This window comes from Grus americana, chromosome 15 (genome assembly GCF_028858705.1).
Source record: "Grus americana isolate bGruAme1 chromosome 15, bGruAme1.mat, whole genome shotgun sequence".
Lineage (NCBI taxonomy): Eukaryota > Metazoa > Chordata > Aves > Gruiformes > Gruidae > Grus > Grus americana.
The window spans coordinates 8,825,056-8,840,612 of NC_072866.1; the positions used below are offsets into that span (position 1 = coordinate 8,825,056).

Here is a 15,557-nt window from a genome sequence, read left to right on the forward strand (position 1 = left end):
GATGCCGAAGGGATACTTTAAGGGCACAAGGTCTCAACATGAATAAGGAGGCATAAACACATTCAAACAATGCAGGACTCGAACTCCTCTCTCTGAAGAATGCATCTTTGTGAGTTTCAGAAACAGAAAATTCCTTAGTGATATCCTAGCACACGCAGGAAACCAGTCTGAGCTTTTCCTGAGCTACACACTTTTGGCAAAAGATTATTTTTAAACCCACAGAAGTGTCTGAAGAGCAGAAATATGGATAAAAGATTCACATAATTTTAACCTTGAAAGAGGAAGAACACCACGCATATGACAGTCTGACAGCAAAACTTCTTCCAAACATCATTCACCAGCCAGCTCCAGCAAATCTACTGTAGAAGTCGTGTTAACAAGAATGTGGCCAAAATTATTTTCTCAGACTGCCAGAGGAGTGGCATTCGGGTGGGTGCTTCTTCAAACTAATCAGTTAACACCTATATACCACAAATACACAGAGGTCAATAAAAGCGTTCACAGACAGGAATTCTAATTTTTTTTTTAAAAAGGTGATAATTTGATTTTTTACTCTAATTTTGTATTTACACACTCTGAAAGCCTAAAATCATATCCTACTCTGCTTAAAACAAACCTGCAAACTAGCATTTTTACCAGATTTCCAAACAATCCATACCATTGATGCCACCTCCCCAGAAAATCCTTGTCTGCTGTTAGCACTACTCAGTTTTGATAGCACTAGCAGTGCTGAGAGCCTTGGTGTTAGATGTTGGTAAGAGCTCTGAGGAGGGGTTACATAAAGCTTTAAAAATTTCAGCTGTTGGTCAACACTAACCTCCCAACATTAACAGCCCTTTTGGAAGTCAACTAGCACCGAAGTAAATATAGTGAAAAGCCCTGGCCACTATGTTAAAATAAAGCCATCAAAAGAAACTCAAGTGATTCAACTGCACCAGTCTGAAGGCTAAACGGTCTTTTTAAGAGGTGAATAAATCCGCAGCCAACAGGATTTGCATTCTGCTGTCTCATGCTGTAAAAGACAGTGGCAACTGACTCTGGCTGGCAAGGTTTGTATTAGGCCATTCTCCCAGGAACCTAGTGCTCTTAGTGCCCGACATAAACTCCAGTATTGAAGACAAATGGAAATGGAAACGCTGCATGGGAAGATCCATCCACATGTGGGATGCCCAGATCAGCCCCAAACAAGTGGAAAAAGGGAAAAGATCCACAACTTTGTTAATTTTCATTTGGGTAACAGTCAGCATGAAATACACTACTCCTCCAAAGAAGCTCCATTACTTCTCTTTCTTTTCTTTAAGAGAGTTACTTTTCCAATGGAACATCAGAAGCAAGGAGGAAGGGAATTTTTCACTGAAAGCTTCTAGGGACGAGAACTGATTCCCCTTCTCATTGCTACATTATTCCTCATGCTACTAACTTTACTGTTCTAGAAGATCTGCAGTAACTTCAACAGACTTCAAACAGGCTAGTGACAGCCATGCTGAACACGTAATTGGCTTGACATCTCTCACCTGTGTTGGAACGCTGGAGAAGCGATGGTTTGGCTGTCCCAGTGGCCAAGCTGGAGGAGGGGACAGAGAGGGATTTATATAGAGCTGTTTCTCGGTGTTCTTTAAAACGCTCTGCAGCCATGAGTGCATTAGAGAGCTCTTGCAGGGGCATATTGTTAATATCTGAAGAAAACGGACTGAGCGGGTTCTCCAGACTCATTAGCCAGCTTGTGTTACCTGGTTAGAGAAAATTAGGGAAGAGTATTAAGTACTCCCAACTCCAGAAAGTTTATAACTCACATTGAAAAGAGCACAAATTGTTTTGGATTTTGCAAGTAAAAATCAAAATGGGCCAAGTTCTCAGTTCTCCTGACATTTGGCAGAATCACTTGATTAATTTCCTATTTTCAGTAGGTAGCTGCCAGTAATCTGTACTTCACCCCAAGCTCTTCAGAAACCATCCTTGGCAGCTCACTACTACAGCAGATTCCCAAAAGGCATTTGAAACACTCAGGTATTTTAAATTAATGATACCAGGTCAGTTATTTTCTCGTGAAGCAACTAACAGGGAATTGTCTATTTCAGCTGAAAATGTTGTGTAACATACCAGTACTCAATAATTTTGATCCTGAACATGTCACTACTCCTTTAACAGCAGACACAACTATGCAGCTGCTCTAGCCATAAGCCTCATTCATCTCGAATCTAGCACGGGAAGCTAAAACACAGCACAGATTTTCAAGAAAGACCACAGGACAGTATAAAAATGGGAAACGCAAAGTAGGGTTGCTATTATCTGGCTCTATTTCTGTAACAGTACTTAATAGAGAAATTTAAGTCCTTGCTTCAATCTTTTCACAGGTCTTTTGTAGATTTAAAACAAATTTTAAAAAAGATTTCAAAGAATCAAGTTATCAGATGTATTAGTTTCAAGAGGCAGTAAGCAATAAAGAGATCCATTTGCAACAAATATAGATTTTTCTTCCTCATCCAGGCTCCGGTTTCTTAGCAAGTCAAAAGAGCTCACTCCACACTCAGGTAAAGATACCTGTGGGTCTGCGCACTAGTATTTCTGCCCATCCCTGTGTCAGCAGCGGGACATATGCAGCTAAGTTTGCCTTTTCTTTCTGCAGAGGTGTCTGTGGAGTAGGATTAGTCTTCTCTGATCGAGATGCAGGAGTAGGAGGACTCTGTGTCCCTTGGGAAGCTGAGCCACTTGGGAAATGTGAGGCTGAGCTGTCTAAGGCACCAACACGTAAGGCATGACCACCTAGCAAGACAGACACAAAATAGAAGGGAGACCCATGCTTAGTTAGCACTAAAAATATCTAAGAAATAATAAGTCTTTCAAGCTCCTCTAGCAGCTGTGTTCACAATATTGGGAACCCAAGAGACCTTTACCTTGAATTTGTTTCTTATAAATCATAAGGTTAGATGAACACAGGTGATTCTCACTGCAAGTGCTCACCACTTAACCAATCTCCAAAGCTTTCCTGCAAGGAGAACCAAGCAGGAGGAGCACCACCATTCCTGAGGCCAACAGCTGCTGCTACCTGCCCACTATTAAACACCAGACAGGTCCAGATTCTCAAATTAGTTTAGACACAGGTCTCTTCATTAGGCACTTGCACATTTAAGCCTGCGACAGGGACCCAGAAATGGCAGTAAGACTCCAGGATAGGAATTTACCAGACATGGATCGGACTCTGCTGCGAGAGGTTCTGCAAACCTGCTGCCCAGCTTGAGATTCCAGTTTTGCTGGAGCTTCTTTAGTTTGTCTCACTTGTAAAACGGGGTCTGAGCTGTGTAAAAAGAAGATATTGATGATATTGAGAGAAGAATAAGACAAATAAGACATTGCTCTTTTGTTAAGTGAAAAAAATCTAAAAAGATGCACTGTAACAGTGATTTATGTGACTTTGTCAGGTGGAAATTTGTAGAAATGGGAACAAAATTTACCTTGATTCTGTGCTGCTTTGGAATTCTCCAGAGTCTAGGCCAAGCAGGGACCTCGTCCCTGTTCCAACGCTTGTAGTGATGGTCACCAGCTTGTTACCCACCAGCCACGTCTTTGTCCTTCCTCCAGCCAACAGAAACTCACCCACAGGAGACCTAGAAACACATTTGTGATGAGCACAGCCCTCAGACTGCAGAGCACAGAGCCTACACAGGTGGCTGATTTCATGTAACTCTGTAGGAGGTATTGCCTGTTTTCCTTCTTTATACAGCATTTTTAACACACCCCCTAGTCGTCAACATACACATTTATCTATCAGGATAAGGGACGAGCTGAATTTAATATCAATTGATAGTAGTACTACTGGACACACATCACAGAGCAGTCTAGTTCAATCCTGGACACACATCACAGAGCAGAAGGGAACGAGCCTTGTCTGAGCTATGTGTCTCCTTCTGGGAAGGGCTAGCAAGAAAAGCCAATGCCCTCCATTTGAAGCCAGCTGGCATGACACTCAGTTCTGTAGCGAAGACTGTGATTATCTAGCAAGGACATGGAGCAAAGCACTGCTCACAGACAGCATGCCTTCAAGGCATCTCCTTCTGGACAGCTCAAGGCTGAGGCAAAGGCTCATCTAACTTCTCTCATCTAACCTCATATTTAGCTAAACCAGATTTTATCCACGAGGAGCAGCTTCAGAGCTTGGGCCTGCCAGAATCTCAAATGTGTCACGGCAATTTTCCACTAAGGAAGTGAAACATGAACGTCACACAAAAACACCTCTCCCATGGTCACCGACTGATCCCTACCTTTTAGGAACCGCAGTGAAGTTTGAAAAGACATATCGAGCCATCATATCCAGACAGGTCTCAGTGAGTTCCAGGTGAAGATTTTTTAAGTTGTCATCAGCCTGAGCCATTGAATTTTCATCTGCAGAGCCCAGGCTTGAACTAGTGATGGATGTTTGTATCCGACTAGAAGAGAACGTTTCCAACTGACAGATCACATTGTAAAATGCTTGTCCCTGTCACCCGAAAGACAGTGTGATGCAGAACAACCTGCGATACATGCATGTGCCAGATCAGAGAGGTGGCCAGACATTAAACCCAGGACGTAATCAAAGTATTTTGGATCAGCCTTATGTTGTGCTTTGTAGATTATGACTGCAGAAAGTGTATTGTATCTTCAGAGGCTGAGAAACATTTAAATGTCCGTCAACTGACTAGGCCAGGCCAGTGGTCTCTGATGTTGGGTGGCCCATGGGCAAGTGCTCCAAGCAAATAGTGAGTGGCAGCACCATGCTCTGAGTTCATTAATCTATAGTAAGGGCAAGCGTCCCGTGACCTGCAGAGTTTCCCAGGCAACATGTTGCCCATGAGCCATAAATCAGGGCACTCTAGACTTAGCTTTATAATCCTGCGGTTTGCTTTTTTCTCTGTTGCATCCCTTTCATATATTAATTTTTTTCCTCCAAATTCAATACCTCTGTAAAACCTAATTTAACTTGAAATAGAAAAAAATTGCACTCTGAACAGGAAATTGGCACAAGAATAGAAAGCAACTCTGCCTTCAAATCACCCAAGTTAGCAATGCAATTTAAAACAATTGCAATAACAGGCTAGATTGCGATATTTTATAAAGGTGACTCCTTTATGCCATCATAATACAAACTAAGCTGAGGTACAGCCAAATTTTTCATGATGTGGCAACTTTTTTGGCATTGTTAAGTGTAATGATCTGAACTTCTAGTTGCTATCATTAACATGTAAATACCTGAGAAGAAAATCACCTAATAGATTAATAGGGTTATCACAGAACGAAGTGCTGGAATTGTATTCACAATTTAGTCACTTCAGTGTCTTTCCCCCAGATACCATATAGCTATAGTTAAAAACACAGAAAATAGTTCCACTGACAGCAACTCTTACAGATTAAGGCATAAATCTTCAGGTTCAGATTTTAAACCAACGCATTACAGACAGCAGTTTAACACTCAAGGCAGGTGATCCAGAAATACATTTTAAAAACTAGCATACATTGCGTCATCTTTCATGTGGACAAATCAATGCCTGCAATCAAAACTTGTTTTCTTTAGCCGTGAAAGCAATAGCTTCTTATGGGCTGAGCATACATTTCACTGCTCTACGGAAAAACAAATAAAGGTTTTCACGGCATCATACTTTAGACCAGAATACTTCTGTCAGCTCCCTTTGCCTCAAAGAACAAATCCTAAACTGAGGCCAGAACTACTCCTCATAGTTTGGGAGGAGGGCCTGTAAATAAGCCTGCAGAGTATAAAAGCCTTTCATGGGGCAAGTCACTGCTTAGAAGGCTGAAGTTTTAGTGAGTTTTAACAAGGACTCTCACTTGCACAGAATGCAACCTTTTTCTTTTTTTTTTTTTAGTATTTTTATTTGTTTCTTCCCCCCCCCCCTTCACCATCTTTACTTTGTTAAAAAGTTAAAAATAGAAATTTTTGTTGCTAAAGCATCAGAGAATAGGGCAAAGAAACCATACACACCATAGGGTGTGATGTGACAACAGCTGGCGTTGGGAAGCCATGGGATATCCATGATACTTTCCCAAAACCTTTGACTGTGGCTAAGGCCAGTTTTTTATTGCGTAACAAAGTCATGCAAGCATCCCACATGCAAGTCCACCCTGCTTCCACCCACCCTTGCAGTAAAATTTCCAAGTGCCGAGTTGCTCTTGGATTCTCCCCATTTAAAGTGCCTCTACCTGCGGACCACATGTTCAGACACACTGATGCTGCGGGATCGGAAGGCATCAACTGCAGAGGATTCTTTCAGCTCTTTCACTGGAGGAGAGTTATTCAAGCCTTGCTTTGCATTTTTGGCTAGTCTTAAACTACTAGGTGGAGAAGCACCAAGCCCCAAAAGAGGTCACAGGAAGGGAGTAAATCATTGTAGGGATGTAGGTTGAAAGGTCACAGGTCACAGGGTCAATATTGGGGGATCCCGGAGGGTGATGTAAAATAAAACAAATGCCAAAAAAGGAAAACAAAAATTAAAACGTACAAACAAGCAGAGCTGAAAGCATTAAAAAGACAAACCACATTTTGAAAACAAGATTTTAAACATGCTACAAAACAAATGAAATTAGTACAAGTTAAAACAAAAAACTGATTGAAATGATAGTTGGAATACTGCGCTGTTAAACAAAGGCAAGAGCACCTGAATGCTAATTTGGTGCAAATTTCTCAAGTCTGAGAAGTTTTGTGCAGTTCAACCACCTCCAGCATTGCCCCAACTCCCCACTTCAGCACAGCTAAAAATCTGACTACTTCCCCAGAAACCAGATCCTATAATGCTTCACCAATACCAGGTAGCAGCACATTTTTCTAAAAGACACAGGAATACATCAGCCTTCTCCACCTCTGTGCCCAAATCTGAGCTTCTACCCTGAATCACAAAACCACCCAGGGCCAGTCAGAGATGCCCCTTAGCTCCGCTCAAGACACTGGGGGAGTCTCATCCCACCTATACGAGACTGATCCATCTCACACCGCACAGGCAGAAGGGCAAGAAGACAAACATCCTCTTGGCTGTTGCTGACTGTGCGATGCTCTTCTGTCAAACAAGCTATCTTATTTCAGGTGGCTCAAGGTAACCCACTTGACTTTTAACTGGAACAAAAAGGAAGATAAGTCTTTACACTGCCAGGTGCCAACCACATGTGGGAGATGATGGCAATTAACATCTAAGAGGCACTTTAATTAGTCACTGCTGAGATGCATGCCTGGCTGAGTACTAATTTGGACATCACAGTTGGTCCTCATCACAGTTCACATCCCCATATATAAAATACAGATACTAATTTAACCCTTCTGGCTCTTTCTAAACATGACTTATTTGTTATCCTCCTTACAGTGAATTATTACATTTCAGAGAGCCAGCCGGAGGGGTCAGCATTTCTTTGTCCTTCTCTTCCCAATGATCTCTGACAGATCATTTTTGGCCACAAAAAGGCCAAATGGTGACTGCAGAGAGCACAGGCTCATACCCTAAGATAGTCACCTACACCAACATCATGCCATTCAGCAATCTTGGGAACTGTTGGGATCTTGATCTCTTGGAACACCCAGCACCTCAGCTAGGGCACAGAAATGCTTATTCTTTGGGCTTAAGGAGTGAAAAGCAAGCACCCATTTCCTTGCTTGAGAAGCTTCTGTATCTGCTCAAAGCTTATTTCCTCTCTCGCTTGGCCAGAATCCAAGCTCAGACAGACTCGGAGGCAGTGGCATCCTGCCATTCTGGTGTTTCGGGTTGCTGCCTGAGTACAGCCCACACTCCTTAGCAGAGATTTCCATGGAAAATGATCCAGCAGCATTAGCAAAAGCCTTTAGATACAGTAGTATTCCAACCTGGTACAATTTAACAGGTTTTTGGAAAAAGGATTAGTTGAAATTCTAATTTGAGAGACGAGTGTCAAAAGGCTTCTCTTTCAAGTTTCTGAATGAAAGAGGAGGAGATGGGAGAGATGAAACACAAAACAGGGTTTACAGCTATAGCATTAGGGCAGGGATGGTGTTTCTTCATTGCAAGATACTCGTTGAGCCTTGCAGTTAAAGTAGAGGCACTTTCCCCAGGGTTCAAATGCCACTGTATGCTTACTGAACATTAACACTGAAGCAAGTTAAGTGAACCAATTTAGGTAAGCCCTGCAGGCAAAAGGATGTTAGAGAAACCCTGAATGCCTTCCAAGGACTGTTTTCTTATCCCGGCAAACTTTACTTTGAAAGACTGCTGGCAAGATATGTTCTGACATCTAAATACATTAGGCTTTGCTTAAAACTGACAGAATGGCTTCAATATTCCAAAAAAAAAAAAGTATCAGACCATCCAGATACACCAAAGGCAGCTGTCTGCCACCCAGTACACTGTCTCGACAGATAACACTTTGGAAAAACACAGCATTGGTGCTCTCAATTTATACAGCTTGTTAATCACAACTTCTCTGGCAATCATTTAAATAGTTGTTACAGATCCATTATCAAAAGGACTTAACACTATCAATATGAACATGGTAGTCTATTACTCCTGGTATTACCTTTCTCTATTACTTCTGGTAGCTCTGTAGTGACACATATCAACCTGAAAGAACTGTTGATTTTCAAAAATTAACAACAAAAAGCCCCACACCTTACTGCAAAGGCTTGCAGAACAGCCAGTGATGCCCTCATATGTACTATCAGACTGTCAGCTTGGTTCTACTCCAGCTTCTTACTAGCCTAAGTTTGTCTTTTACCAATCCCATGACCTAAAGAGGTTTACTTTGCTTGCTTAAATGTGCTGTCAGATTTTGGATAACTAGACCCAGCCTCCTTCAGAAAAATACAGGGAAGGGTGTGAGCACTAGAACAGGGAACACAAGACCCTGCTGGAGTCAAATATCATTTACCTTTTTGGCCTCTCATTCAGGCTTGTACTGCGAGCCCTGAAACTGTCCTTCTCAGGCGTGTCATCAAAGGAAAGGAGGACATTTGAGCGCAAACCCTGCCGATTGAGACATACAGACAGCAGTTTGAACGGCTAGGACGTACAGCTGAAAGATTGCAATCATGGGTCAACGCACAAGAACTCACAGACAGTTTTGAAAAAGATGGTGACAAGAAAAGTAGAATTTTTCTAGCTTTGAACAGAACCTTTAAACTTCTCAAACCAGCTTTTAAGTCATCACTTTAATTATGCACTGTTTGATTCAGTAGTGTCCATTACCTTTGTAATATAGGGGACAAAGTCCTTTCGGAAGGGAAGGCGACACCGAATGAACCACATGGCTATCACATGATGAGCCAGGCAAACAATGTACTGGTTAAACCTAAAACAGCAGAAAGATCTCCACAGAGTTTAATGCAGCATTATGATACCATTCCAGAACTGAACACGACTTTTCAATCAGAGAAACAGAACTGTTCCTTTACCTACTGTAAGTATAAAGAAAAAAACCCTCAAAAGTCCTGTTCAAGAAAAACAGATATTTTGTCCAAGGTGAGTATGTCCTTTCTTCAGAAAAAGCCTGGAGATACCAGAATGAGCAATATCCTATAAATAACCTTGAAACAAGTACTACAAAAAAAGCTTTTCTCATTCTCTTAATTTTACAGATGAGGAAGAAGCACATTTGCTATGAACTTACTTGGAAGGGTTTGTGTATGGTAGGGAGATGGCGAACACACTGGCATACTGCTCTGCTGCAAAGTTCCTGTAGAGGTGAGGCAGCCTTGCTAGAGCTAGAACAGTTCAAGAAGAAAACCAACACAGGTGAGGTCTGAACACAAACTATCCAATATCACAATTCAGTTTAATTTGAATTGTTTTGTTTCTTCTAAATCAACAGCCAATGTGGAAGTTAATGTCATTGTATCATTTAATGCTATTTAATTTATAAGCAGCAAGGTAGAGAAAGCAGCTTCGTATTTCCCATCGCTGTATGGCTGCACTACACAAAGCATGTCTCTTTCTTCAGGGTGTGCAAGTGCTTTAAATAGAAAAACAGTAACAACCAAGAGATGATCAAACATTTATACCTTAAGGATGGCGCAAGGGCATCACCAAAACCCAAGAAACCCTTACAATGCATTCCATATGACTAATGCAATCAAAATACCCATATTCAGTGCAAACAGTACATTTACAACTATAGAAGATCAAAAGTAAAAGAACGTTACAACTTACTTGAAAGAAATTCTAAGAGAGGGATTGCCATATTGGCCGTAGCAGAAATGTGGGTTAATTTGACTATTAAGACAGGAAGTGCCTTTATGATGATGTCGGGCATCTCAACACTACAGACAGAGAGTGCCACAACGCACTGGTTGGCACAGCGATAAATAAGACCGTGTTCCAGGCAATACACTATTTCACGCTAGAAGAGTAAAAATGAAAAAAAAGTCACAATACAGGGAAAAAGAAAACTTCTGATGTACCCTCTCCTGACTTCAGTTGGCATTTCAGAATGGCCTGCAAGGTATCGCTACTGCAAGGCCTGTATGACGCACATGAATTCTTATCCAAAATGCACTAACACAGAACCCAAAATAATGCTGCATGTATTTGAGGCCAAAATCTTAAGATGGGACTTTAATCAAGTAGACATTTTAGAAATTAATATTTACGTTTCTGATTAAACAGAATTTTTATGTTTATCAGGGTCTTCCAGCAGAAGGTAAAATCACCTGCGAGGGGGACAGGTATGGACAGAGAACAGTGAATCCAACTGACCAGACAATTACTGCTGCACAAAGTGAGCAAACTATTTTTTCACCCGACCCCACCCGAAACACAGGAGATGCAGCTTTTTGCAGGAGAGAAGGGCAGTGTTACCTTGCACTTGAGTCTCCTAATCAGTTAGTATGAAAAAATGCTGTACTATACAGGCTCAGGCCCTGTCCCCCCTACACCCTCTTACTTTGCCCATACCTGTTTAGCTTTGTCCAGGTAATTATGATAAGATATTAATGCCGTCAGTACTGGCACTACAGCGAGATGCAAATCTGTGCGAGAAAAGCCTTCTGGGGTACCATGGAGCCTGTCAGTAGTCTTTTTGTCTGTGAGCTGATACAACATACAGTAAGTTAGAACACCTCACATTAAAAATACTCTCTAAAAGGCAGTAGACAGGCACTGCCCACAGCTCCCTTTTCACATGTATACATACAGACATAAAGAACACTCATTATTACCTACTTCTGTACCTAAAACAACCCTCACAAAAAGGGAAGGTGAGTGAGGATTGACAATCAGCGTGCTAATCTTCAAAATATTAGACTGAAGAAAAAACCCCACCCACACACCCATCCCCAACCAACTCTCAAGCAAACTAAGGATCTGGCGGTTGTACATGAGTAGGGTGCACAGCATTACCATGTAGCTCAGCGCAGAGGCCAAGAGGTCTATGTTACAAGGAGAGGTTAAAAATAGCACTTTATAGCGGAGGGATTCAGGTAATTTGTTGAGGACCAACTTCAACACCTTCCAGTCTGTCTCCTGGAAAGAAAGAAAAAGTTAAGGTGGAAAATTTTTGCACGATTTCAGTTCAGTTTGAAAGTAAGACCAATCAAATTTCAGATAACATGCCATTTCCTTGGCAGATGTAGGTCTTGTCATGGTAGCTACATAAAAAGAAGTAGCACTTAGCTGTCACAAGTTTCTTGCTGTCTGTCATCCAGCTCTAGCTGCAATACTGGCACTGCAAGACAACTTGTATCCAGATCTGACTGAGCTCAAAAAGACTGAGCCAGAATTCAGTTCTCCTAACCACTAGCACAAATTAAATTCCAGACCAAGACACCCCCTCAGCACATAACTACGTCTGATACAACACTAATGAACAATTTATATTAACAGTTTATTAGCAACTGAAGCATTTATCAATTCTCAAAATACTTCAAAAACTTGCAGTAGGAGTGTTTCATTTAGTTTCAAATGCCCCTTTCAGAAACAGGACGACTTATTTGATCTTTGTTTAACAAACATATTTTTTGCCCTTGTCTGCTCTGAAGCAGAGTGAAATGAAAACTTTACTTAGTTTCCAAAGAGCTGAACTGGTGCTCCCACTGGTGGTTGTAAAGCTGCACAATTACACACAGATTCTGATTTACACATTGCTTTTCAGATATTATTTAGATACTCTGGAATAGAATTCTCTAGCCAGATGGTTTAAGTTGACATATTTCACATGAAGATGAAAACTGTCATTAAGAGTGGACATACTTGCTTCAAACACTGCAGAAGGACGCCAAAGACCATTGAGTATGGCAGATGCCCTATCCGAATGGTGGCATTCTGGGAAGGCACACTGGGACTTCCTGAAGGTGGAGAGAGCGTACCGGTAGGCTTTTTCTCAGAAGACCTCTTCTCTGCTTCTCTATAACATGAAAAGAGAGAAAAATACATGTAATGTCAAATCAAGATCAGAACATCCTATTCACGTGACCTACAGTGCTACCCTACTTGGTAATCAGTTTAATAACCAAACAACAATATAAATTGCATTTTCAATTAAAAAACCAGAGGATTGCTCAGTAGACGGACAGCAATGAGTCAGTTTGGTCAGGTTAAGGGTCTTTCTATCCAGGCCCCTAGCAAATTTAGAAAGATCTTTTGGGGTGTGTTACACAAAGAACATTAGACCAATCTATAAAATTAAAAATAGCCAGATTTGTACAAATCATGGAATCAAACCTCAGTGTGAAAACTGGTTTCAGGCAGGAGCAGAAATTCCACATCTAAGATTGAGAGCTCTGTAGGTAAGCGATTTGTAAGAACAATTCATCAATGAGTTATTAGTTGAGGCCATACTAAACTGTACTTGCCTAGCAGCTGATTCAGCAGGATTTGGAAGATTTAGAAAAACTGCAAATTGCTACTGACGGACCCTTAAGCTTGTGCAAAAATAGCAAATAGTTTGGAAACAGTTTTTGCTTAATGCAATGAGAAACCTACACGAAATCACATAGACAGTAAGGGCTGAACCTCACTGCTCCATCCTTGTTGGAAAGGCCGAGACGGTGGAGGGAGTCAGCTCGAAGCATCAGCAGGAAATCAAATACCTGTAATAGAGAAGACACTAGAATCACTCAAAGCCCAAGCCAGTGGAATACTCTCCCACCTCCCCACATGATACTTTTGCAAGTACAGACTAAGGGATTTTTAATAGATGCTGTGGCTGTAGAAGGCATCACTTCTGGTGTTACAGTACATATACATACTCCTATTAGCCAACAAACATTTAATTTTACTTCTGGCAAGCTCTAAAGCACACATTCCCCACCTGCCCCTTAAGAATTCCAAAGACAGCATGCAGCTATCAACCTGAAAGCACAGGTTACTGCTCATACCTGTAATCTGATACTGCTAGCAACAGCAAGGCTGTACGCATATATATAATGGCGCTGGACGTGGTGAATCAGCATCTCATACACCCGCATTGCATGGCTGGAGGGTAAGCTGTAAAGTTTTGTCTGCAGAGGAACAGAAACACAAATCAAAAGGCAGACTGACACTTGTTCAGAAATGTGTATCTGCACCAAGAATTCAAGACAAACACAGCAAAAACTTGTTCCTGAAAGCAAGATGAACAGATGGCTCTGGACAGAGCTTCTGCAAAGACTCCAGAGCAACTCTGCTTGGCTCCAGAAGAGCACTGGCTGGAACAAACAGCTCTTCACAACTGTTTAACCATATCTCGGGACACGCTACCCAAACACAACACATCTACTCAAGGTTACGAACCGCTCCCTTTCGGCTAGTTGATGAACACATCTGCCCTCCACACATGGAAACTGTGCTCATATTCATTGTACAATGGAAATTAAGAAAACAAAACATTCAGCAAACAGTCATACAGTACCCAAGAGCAAAAGGAACGACCAAAACAAGAGTTCAAATATTAAGTGGATAAAACAAAAGTTGGAATATTTAATAGTGGCAGAACAGTTATCTAAAAAGCCAAGTTCAGCAGAAGACTAGTCTGAAGAAGATGTGTTTAATGCTCCGCAGCATTTACCTGGAGAATTATCAGGAGCCCAAGAACTGCTGTCTTGACATCCTCCAAAGAAGCTGAATACGACAGCAAGTCCCTCTCTTCCAGTTCAGAAGGAGATGAGAGAGAATGTGCAGCCACCTTTTAAAAAGAAAAGCAATACATGGTTTCAATCTGCAACACAACTTTTCTTTATTTCCATCCTGGAAGGTCAGGAAAGACCTTTGAGCAAGTTGTCCTTGCTGGAAATTCTGCAAGCCCTGTCAGGTAGCTTGGATGTGCATTGACAGCATTTCTAAAGCTCTCTTCCACTCTGTGCTTCAGGCTTGCATCCTCCAAAACCCAGCCATTTTATGATAGCCTACTGAACCACCCAAGTGGTAACAGTCCTGGGTTCGTCTCCCCAGTTACAGTAAAAGGATCTGGCAAAAGATGCGGTGATTCTACTGAGAGCTGACCACACTCTGCCTCACCTTCTCTATGATATCAAGCAAGCTGTTAAAGTGATGTGTGTTGCAGCCTTCAGCCAGGTCTACGAGTAGCTGAGTGGCCAGTTTTCGGACTTGATGGTCTTTATCTTCTGGAATGTGAGCCAGCTGAGAGATCACAACCAAGTTTATCAGCTCTTCCTGCAAGAGGACAGACCTTAATAAGCCTTGACATTTTGCTGTCAGTTGTTCAATCAGCATGTTAAAGAGACAACTAGTTACAAACAAAAGAACACTGATACCAGGCTTGTTCCTGAACTAACTTTTTGGTTCCTTAATCTTTCCGCTTCTATCCAATTAAGTATTTCTGTATGCCACCCATCCAAATATTTATGACTTTTGTTGAACTTGGATCCAATGTTTTTTTTGTATCCAACTAAGGGCAATTAAAAGGCAAGTGTTCCTACAAGCATCCTAAAGAAACGTGTCTATTGTGTGCAACATTTAAAGCACAGTTCGGTGCGTTCCCCAGTGGCAGAGAAGACCTGAAGCACACCATAAAACATGCCTCAGAAAAGCCTTTCCCACCCACTTAAGATCTCACATGTGACCATCAGAAACAGATAAACACGCACCTCATAGAACTGTCTGTTAATACTCAGGACAAAGGACAAGACATCCAGAACTTTAATACGAACAGCACTACGACTTTCGTTCCTAAAATGGGAAAAGCAAATTCAAGATGAATAAAATATAGTTGCTGATATTTAGGGACGGAGGGAGAGGAGAAAAGGAAAGTAAAACTAAAGTAAACTAAGAAACTTCCTAAGAGTTAGAACAATAATGTTAGAGATCAACTGAGCCTTCGGTTAACACAAAATCATATTCAAGAACAATTGGAAACTGGAATCCCAATTTATGGCTTCTGGAGACCTATAACTGCAGTTTTCCCATTTCCAATCCAAACTAGGAAGCACATGTCAGAAGAGCAAGTGCTCTGGTGAGCAAATTTAAAACCAAACATATGGCACCAAGGAAGAGTTGCTCTTTGGCAGCATTTCACAGATGAGACAGAAGTTTGTTATTGCTGTATGTTGCTATCTTAGAGCACAAGAATACTTTTAGGAGTACCAATTCAAAACCAGATAACTTTAATAGTGGACAACCATATGC

The 15,557-nt window shown here is 41.4% G+C and overlaps 1 protein-coding gene across 10 annotated transcripts in view; it reads right to left on the minus strand.

Moving 5' to 3' along the window:
* The window catches only part of TSC2 (TSC complex subunit 2), a 35,335-nt gene that overhangs the window by 11,428 nt on the left and 8,350 nt on the right, over positions 1 to 15,557 (minus strand). For 2 of the 10 annotated variants that reach the window (XM_054842795.1, XM_054842793.1), the window contains exons 14-31: positions 15,020 to 15,101; positions 14,430 to 14,585; positions 13,981 to 14,097; positions 13,313 to 13,435; positions 12,918 to 13,024; positions 12,186 to 12,339; positions 11,337 to 11,459; positions 10,893 to 11,027; positions 10,149 to 10,338; positions 9,610 to 9,703; positions 9,189 to 9,291; positions 8,872 to 8,966; positions 6,190 to 6,318; positions 4,260 to 4,424; positions 3,453 to 3,605; positions 3,183 to 3,295; positions 2,542 to 2,763; positions 1,515 to 1,730 (exon numbers count right to left, since the gene is read on the minus strand). In XM_054842795.1, the coding sequence (XP_054698770.1) occupies positions 1,515 to 1,730; positions 2,542 to 2,763; positions 3,183 to 3,295; positions 3,453 to 3,605; positions 4,260 to 4,424; positions 6,190 to 6,318; positions 8,872 to 8,966; positions 9,189 to 9,291; positions 9,610 to 9,703; positions 10,149 to 10,338; positions 10,893 to 11,027; positions 11,337 to 11,459; positions 12,186 to 12,339; positions 12,918 to 13,024; positions 13,313 to 13,435; positions 13,981 to 14,097; positions 14,430 to 14,585; positions 15,020 to 15,101 (2,477 nt within the window). Of the gene's footprint in view, positions 1 to 1,514; positions 1,731 to 2,541; positions 2,764 to 3,182; positions 3,296 to 3,452; positions 3,606 to 4,259; positions 4,425 to 6,189; positions 6,322 to 8,871; positions 8,967 to 9,188; positions 9,310 to 9,609; positions 9,704 to 10,148; positions 10,339 to 10,892; positions 11,028 to 11,336; positions 11,460 to 12,185; positions 12,340 to 12,917; positions 13,025 to 13,312; positions 13,436 to 13,980; positions 14,098 to 14,429; positions 14,586 to 15,019; positions 15,102 to 15,557 lie in introns of all 10 variants that reach the window. The other 8 variants (XM_054842794.1, XM_054842790.1, XM_054842798.1 and 5 more) reach the window with 6 other exon arrangements.